The sequence below is a fragment of the Rattus norvegicus genome, chromosome 9 (genome assembly GCF_021556685.1).
Source record: "Rattus norvegicus strain SHRSP/BbbUtx chromosome 9, alternate assembly SHRSP_T2T, whole genome shotgun sequence".
Taxonomy (NCBI): Eukaryota; Metazoa; Chordata; class Mammalia; order Rodentia; family Muridae; genus Rattus; species Rattus norvegicus.
This window is the reverse complement of record NC_141542.1, coordinates 32,115,615-32,123,460: the sequence shown is the minus strand read 5'-3', so window position 1 is coordinate 32,123,460 and position 7,846 is coordinate 32,115,615. Positions and strand designations below refer to the sequence as shown.

The following is a 7,846-nucleotide window of genomic DNA, read 5'->3' as shown; positions in this document are numbered from 1 at the left end:
CCAACCACTGAAATAACACCATAAGTCCCTCAACACCACGGACACAATAGGCCTACTAGGACAGTTCTGAGTGACAAGCTTTCAAGAGCCCCCAGTCACCCATGACTATCTCCAAACCTGGCCACCAAGTTCCCCCTGCTTCAAACCCACACAGCGCCCGCCTCCCTGCTTCTGCTAATTGACAGGCAGCACGGCTACTCCTAGGAGCGGATTTTTCGCCCTGGTAACAGTGACAAGCTGGCGGGAGCCAATGGCGTTCCAGCAGCAGGGCGGGCTGCAGGGACGGGTCAGGTGCTCTGCGCTTGAGGCTGCGAGCAGGTGAGGCAAAGGGATCCGACATCCGCCCCCTTGCTTCCACCACCTCTTGGTCCCAAACGCTCCAAGACAGATCAATCTCAGCGCGGGTGAGTCCCCAGGGATGGGTGGCCTGCCTCCCCAGGCCCACAATGGGGCTGTCACCAGCCAGGGGTGCGGGGAGGCCTAGTAACCCGGGAGGGAGGAGGCGATACACCCACCCACCCCCTACCACCCTGCGAGCACTCTGACATTAAACCCACTCCTCTTCTCTACCCTCCTCTGCTCTTTGGTTTTCCTGTTTGCCCAGGTTTTGGGGGAAGGGCTGGAACGAGGAAGGATCGGAAAAGCCTTGGCGATTTCAATCCAGATCTAGAGATTTTCAGGTCTTCGTGCGTTTCTGCGTGGAGAAACGAAAGATTTGTCTTTTTTTTTTTCTCATCCCCGCCCCCACCTGCGTTATGTCACCCATATAATTATAAATATTACTTCTTATTATCGAACATCCCCAAGCTCTAGACAGAGCCTCCTGTCTCACTTCAGGTTGCCCCAAGAAAACAGTTGTCTTCTATTTACCACAATTAACTAAGACATGAAAATAATCGTATGTTCTGTGCAATTAATTCTGTCTTGGTGTTAAATTGTATTTGATTGATAATAATTCCCTTCGTGTTAGTGAGATGGGAGAGAAAATGGGGAGGAAAGAAAAGCAAAGGGGAAGGAATTGGGATCAGTCAGTTGCAATTTCCTGCATACAATTAATTCCCCTATCACAGCCATTATTGATGCTTCCAGAACTGGACCAAAATGAGTAGCATTCAAGGTACAATAGCAAATTTAAGTTTGGAATCAGTCATTGTCTTGAGACCAATGTCTAAAACAGTTTCTAGTTTGGAGGAAACCACAGTTTAAAGAAGCAAATCTTTCCTTAAGGGCATAGGTATCCTACACAGCTTATTGTTCTGAAAGCAAAGCCATCCCGCCTAGACCATAGCAAGGTAAGACGAAGCCACATACACACGTACCACACACACACACACACACACACACACACACACACACACACCACACACCTTACACATACACACCATATCCACAAATTTTCAAGCATTCTAAATCCCCCTGAATATGTCTCTGAAAAGTTACATATAAAAATCATCTCTTTAAATGTTATTGTGGGGTCCATTTGAATAATTCCTTTATTTCTTTGAGGGATATACTTTGCTAGGTTGTAGGAAACTAAAAGGTTGTTTGTTTTTGAAGTGGCACTAAAGCTTTTGGGCCCCGGTGTCGCGTGTCAAATGGAGTCCTGTACTGCGATTTTCCACTGTCACTCTCAGTCTGGAAGAAAAGGTACAGATCACCGTTGTCACCGTTAACTCCTCTGTGCTTATTCTACAGGTAACCTTATGCTGAGCTAATCAAGGACCTGGGAAAATGATTCCAGAGTTTCTCGTGGTGTCTTGCACATTGGCTGCTCTGTGCCATTCAGTTCCCCTCTCTCTGCAGACAGAACAGCAGAAGGTTCTGGTAGTTTCTTTTGATGGATTCCGCTGGGATTACTTATATAAAGTTCCAACCCCTCACTTCCATTATGTCATGAAAAACGGTGTCCATGTGAAGCAAGTCACTAATGTTTTTATCACAAAGACCTACCCTAACCATTACACTTTGGTCACTGGTCTCTTTGCAGAGAATCATGGGATTGTTGCAAATGACATGTTCGATCCTGTTCTGAACAAGTCTTTCTCCTTGGAGCACATGAATATTTATGATTCTAAGTTTTGGGAAGAAGCCACACCACTGTGGATCACAAACCAGAGGGCAGGGCACGCTAGTGGTGCGGCCATGTGGCCTGGAACAGACGTCAAGATTCACGAGAGTTACCCTACCCACTATCTACCGTACAATGAGTCTGTTTCCTTTGAGGACAGAGTTGCTAAAATCATTGAATGGTTTACAGCCAAAGACCCCATCAATCTCGGTTTTCTCTATTGGGAAGAGCCGGATGACACGGGCCACGATGTGGGACCTGACAGTCCCCTCATGGGGCCTGTTATTTCTGATATTGACCACAAGTTAGGGTATCTGATAAAGATGCTGAAAAAGGCAAAGTTGTGGAATAATATTAACCTCATCGTCACAAGCGACCACGGGATGACCCAGTGCTCTAAGGAAAGGGTGATAGAACTTGATCAATACCTGGACAAAGAGCACTACACCCTGATTGATCACTCACCTGTAGCTGCCATCCTGCCAAAAGAAGGTAAGTCTGACCTCACGCCGATCGGAGCCTAGAGCTGTGCACGCCCGGTGTATTAAGTGCTGTCTTTCCAGAAAACTTGCCTACACCATCACGGTGTACTTAGACTTGGAAAACAAAGTCTTCTGTCTTTTGAGTTTAATTTCCTCCCATACCTGGAAATACTGACACTTTGGCTATAGGTTTTAAGCATTTTAGAATCAATAGGTTAATAGGCAAGCAGTGGAGTATGTGAAGGAGAGGGTGTGTTTGTCAGTCCTAGGCTTGTTTTAGTTTGGTAAGGAGGTTTGAATAGTGCCTTGCTTTGTAAGCATCTGCAGGAGTCCCCCTTCCCAAACCGTGACCTAAGCATCGGCAACCTTTTAAATCGAGGTAAAGGGTTAACAGGTGGAGGAGAGGTCACAGAATATTTAGCCAGATATGCAAGGCTTGCTTTTCTGAGTGAAACTGTAGCACCTTGGAGAGTTGGTCCTACTTAGAGAGAAGGGATTTTGAAAAGCTATACTACTGCACCAATGGGGATTGTGTCCTCTCGGGGGAGTTAAGAAAAATCTATTAACAAAATCTATTAAGTAGCAATGTGGAAGTATGCCGGTACACATGTTGCACACCAACCCATTCGATTCCCACCAGCCCATTAGATTCCCTTAGGCAACTGGGTTTTGGTGTTGTGAGTTTTCACTTGTTGAGGTTTGTTGATTAGAGAGACAAAGACCTGACAAATGGATTTGAGGAACAGGAGTTAAAGATGGTGGCAAGATGTAAATTTTCAGTTCTGGGGTGTTCTTTAATACCCCCAGAATTTCCCAAGCTGATTTCCACCCCAGTTACCTTACTCCTGATCTCCATGTACCGTGCTCTCTTCTCTAGGGACTCTGTCTCTATAGCTACAACAACTGATTGCTGTCTGTCTAATCTACCTGTGTCCTTCTTGTTTGGGTTTCACAGAACCTTGGTGTTTAGGTAATGTTCATAGTCCCAGCAGGTGCTTCTACATGCATATTTAAGAGAGTAGCGAATACTGTTTTTTAAAAAAGCCTTTTTTTATTATTAATTCTGTAAGAGAATGTGCTAGTAAGAGAAGCGCAGCCCTTGAGACTCGCTCTTCTTCTGGATGTGGAATTCCACCATGCCTGACTTACATTTGGCTTCCCCACCCTGGGCGTTTGTAGGAATGTGAGTCTTGCTCTGAGTCCTCCTCTCTTCCTTTCTCCTTAGGTAAATTTAATGAAGTCTATGATGCGCTGGCCAATGCCCATCCTAATCTAACGGTCTACAAAAAGGAAGAGATACCCGAAAGATGGCATTACAAACACAGTGACCGAGTTCAACCGATCGTAGCGGTGGCTGACGAAGGGTGGTATATTTTGCAGAATAAGTCAGATGAATTCCTGTGTGAGTATGTTATTGTATTTCTTCCCATTCTGCACCGTTTCTTGCTAACTTGGAGGCTGTGGATAATACAGCAGTTTACTTACTGATGGTTTTAACTCTCTGTTACTTAAATGTTGAAGGATCTGTGTTGTATCAGTACTCATCTAGAAATGTCTTAAAGATATATACGTAAGATATGTTCGTAAGAAACGTATAAAGGTTAAGGCTATGCTTGGCGGCACATATATGCTTGCCTAGCGTGTATAAGGCCCTGGGCTTGATCCCCACCATGGGAAAAATGTGTAAAATTGTCTGTTGAGTTAGAATTGAGTTCTTGCCCTGTTCAGTGACTAAAAGCGAAGCAGTTGCATGACCACATGCTTGTAGTGTTTTTGTGACTCCTAATAGCAGCTATGTACAGTTTCACACATTCTGGTTTCCAATCGTTTGTACCTACAAATTAATCAGTAAAACAGTATTTGATCACATCAGGGAAGCTGGGAAGACTGTTTCCTGGGAATAATTTCCACCTTCGTTTGCTTGTTAACCATGTAGGTAGATGGAAGAGGTCTGCTGGAAGAGGTCTGAGGACACTTCCTATTTTAAAGTTAGCGTCAATCTAGAAGGCATTGTAGGACGTTTGGTTTTGTGAGCTACAATAGCACAATAGGCTGGGTATTCTAGATTCCGACATTTATTTTGTTGGTAAAAAGAAACCCCAGTGATCCTGTTGCTACTACTGTATGTATATGTATTCAGTGGATAATTCAACCCAACTCCTGGGGTCCTTCTCTGTCAGAATTCTACAAGTTACTGAGTCCAAAGGCAGATTTCAAAGTGTATCTAAACAGTGACTAAATCATCAGAAAATTGTCAGAAAGTCACATCCTTGGGCCCAAACTACCTACACTGAATTGGACACTGGCCTATTCCTCTGTTTTTATGTGAACCCCAGGAGCCACCTTCACAGTGTAGTCTGAGAACTGTCACCCGTGGGCACTTATTAAATAGTGTCCCCTAGCTCAAATATTTATGGTAACCGCTACCATTATAAAACAAGGTCCCTGCTCTTCCCTCCTCTGGAATCAGATTCTCTGGTCCACAGCATATGAGAGAATTATTGTTTCTCATATGGCTTAGACTCTAGATCCCAACTTCTCACAAAAATGAACACACTAAATCAAGTCTGTATTATATAATGGTACATTTCCCAGTGTAATTTATCAACTGAACACACGAGCCTAGCACCCTGTCGGATTGTTGCTCTTGGCTCATAAGTCCCGCAATATTCATGCTTGGATAGATCGAAAGGAATTACGGCATTTAGAGCCGTTTCTGCAGGTGGAGTTGACTCACAGGAAGACGTCCAGTTACTCTGGGGATGACAGATCAGCGACTTCAGAGCAGTGAACCTGAATTTTCGTTTCCTGCCTTTGAATGCTGTTGTGGATTTCCCTGTAGCAAGCAAAACTAACTAATACAACTGGAGTCATGAGTCGTGTTCCTCATTACTCTCAAATACATGCTTGTCAGTTTTCTTAGGTCACCGTCTTAGCCATAACTGGCCATGCCTTTGCTCTAATACCACACTGGCCATACATTCAGCTTTGGACATGCAGTTTCGATCCCTTGTTTTGTTTTCAAAGAAATCCCTGGTTATGCCCACACCAGCAGACCTCTTAAAGTTTTATTTGTAGCCACCCTAGAGCATGGAACACTGAGGTGGATCTCCATTGGAGCCACGAGAGTCCAAACTTCCCAGTCTCCCTACACGTTCTGACCTTTGTGTTTCAAAGTGGGTCACAGCTGTGACCAAAGGTTGGGTTGCTGTGCTGTCTTGTTTCGTACAGTGCTTTTCACTCTCTGTTAGCCATCGTGGGTTCTGCTTTTGTGATTGAGACTGCCACCGTGTTACTTTAGAATAACGGTTAGACTCTGTTGCTACCCAGGAAGTGTTTGCCAAGAATTAGCCAGCCACAGAACAAAACAAAATCAACCATCTGCCTGCATTCCCCACCTTGACCGGGCTCAGCTTCGCCCTGTTCCCTTCCTAATTTGCTCTTTAGGGTAGTAAGAGGCCCAGGAGAAAGATGGGTAGCCAGGTGGTGACATTTGATTTTTCTCGAGGTGATTTGTGGGGTGGACAGCGGCAGTGATGATAAACGAGAACTTCATTTTTATAAAGTCGGATTGGATAACCTTTGCACTTAAGGTCAGAACCTGACCGTAGGACAGTTCTTACCATCCTCACGCCATCCGGTGGGGCTAACTTATTCATGCGTTTTCTCTTTACAGTAGGCAACCATGGTTATGATAATGCCTTAGCAGAAATGCATCCAATATTTTTAGCCCACGGTCCTGCCTTCAGAAAGAATTTCACAAAAGAAGCCATGAACTCCACAGATCTGTACTCACTGGTCTGCCATCTCCTCAATGTCACCGCCCTGCCACACAATGGATCATTCAGGAATGTCCAGGATCTTCTCAGTTCAGCAGCTCCAAAAGCAATTCCTTACACACAGAGCACCACGCTCCCCCTTGGCAGTGCCAAGCCAGGAGAGTATGAGCAAGAGGAGTCGTACCCTTATTACATAGGCATCTCTCTTGGCAGCCTTATAGCTATTGTTTTCTTCGTAGTTCTCATTAAGCATTTAATACGCAGTCAAATGCACACCTTACAGTATATGCAGGTCGAAGTCGCTCAACCGTTACTCCAAGCTTAGCGCTCCTTGGACACGGGATTCCGGATTGAAGTGGAGGGTGCGAAATTCTTAACAGTGGTGACCCTTCAGCTTCTGGAAAGCGAGTTACGGATGTCTGCATAGGCCACCAAGCAGTTAACCCTTACGTGGGCACAGTCACACATACGCACATGCACACAGACAGATCAAAACACCCCGGCCTGCAAATGGTCAGAGACGTAAGGGTACCCCTCTGTGGCTTTCTTTGGCTCAGTAGGTAGATGGTGCTCTACTTGGGGTTGGCACACGTGATGTACATACATACTTAACAACTTTGCACTATTAAAGGTACCTAAGATGGTGTACTTTCACTATCCTAGTAGGTCCTTTTTCCTCTGACGTGCACTTTAGAAACACATCTAGTAGCTTGGTTGAAAATGACAACTAACAATGCATCTTGTCACCCAATACTAGCATTCTATGTACAGAGTGAAGAATGTTCTGGCAATTCCCAAATAATGTAGAACTCTGTCTCCTTAAATTCGAGGGGGAGGGGGAGGAGGAAGAGGAGGAGGAGGAGGGGGAGAGGAGGAGGAGGTGGAAGAGGTGGAGGTAAAAAGTCAGTGGGACCAAGTTTGTAGCCTGCATCTGGGTAGATGCATTTCCAGCAGCAGATTGCATTGTGGGCATTTCTAGTTACGTTTCCTCTCCAAGGACCAAGGTTTTCATTCGCTTCTTCCCTCAGATAGACTCCAGCATGGAAAGGTGCATTCTAAAGACCTTAGTCCTAGACGTTAGTTATCGCTCCCTGTGGATGAGCCTGGTCCTCATTCCAGGATGAGGACGCCATTCACATAAGACTTCCTTTCTGTGTAGAATAGCAGTGGCCTGAAAAGTGGAGCCTGACACCATCTCTGCTGTGTTTTTCTTCCCTGCCTGTCATGATTTGCTTCTTTGAAAACAACATTATTAATCACATTAAAAAAAAAGTGAGATTTAAAAAAGAAAGTGTTCTGTTTTGCTTATTGGTTGTTTCTGGATGGCACGAAGTGGCATACGTGGCGTACAGACATCATTTTACCCCCGAGCCTTTCAAAATCCAGAGGTGCAAGAGGACAAACCGTATTAGGGGACTGATGGGCCACTGAACCTTGGCAAGAGTACCATGGAGCCTGGAAAATAAATCAAGCGGGACCACAGGTGAGATGCGCGCCCTGTCACCATAGTAACAAAG

The 7,846-nt window shown here is 45.1% G+C and overlaps 1 protein-coding gene across 2 annotated transcripts; it reads left to right on the top strand.

Moving 5' to 3' along the window:
• Positions 1 to 278: 278 nt before the first annotated feature.
• Enpp5 (ectonucleotide pyrophosphatase/phosphodiesterase family member 5) lies at positions 279 to 7,620 on the top strand. Of its 2 annotated transcripts, none has more exons than XM_087565904.1 (4): positions 279 to 318; positions 1,696 to 2,560; positions 3,776 to 3,952; positions 6,227 to 7,620. In XM_087565904.1, the coding sequence occupies exons 2-4, from the start codon at positions 1,732 to 1,734 to the stop codon at positions 6,652 to 6,654; spliced, it is 1,434 nt and encodes a 477-aa protein (XP_087422030.1). In that variant the 5' UTR covers positions 279 to 318; positions 1,696 to 1,731; the 3' UTR covers positions 6,655 to 7,620.
• The last annotated feature ends 226 nt before the right edge of the window (positions 7,621 to 7,846 follow it).

What these genes read in the sequence shown, in the direction of transcription:
- Enpp5 (XM_087565904.1), top strand. Translation starts at nt 1,732, where the DNA reads ATGATTCCAGAGTTTCTCGTGGTGTCTTGCACATTGGCTGCTCTGTGC. An exon ending in TGCCATCCTGCCAAAAGAAG is followed by an intron (nt 2,561 to 3,775) that starts GTAAGTCTGACC and finishes CTTTCTCCTTAG; the next exon opens with GTAAATTTAATGAAGTCTAT. An exon ending in TAAGTCAGATGAATTCCTGT is followed by an intron (nt 3,953 to 6,226) that starts GTGAGTATGTTA and finishes TTCTCTTTACAG; the next exon opens with TAGGCAACCATGGTTATGAT.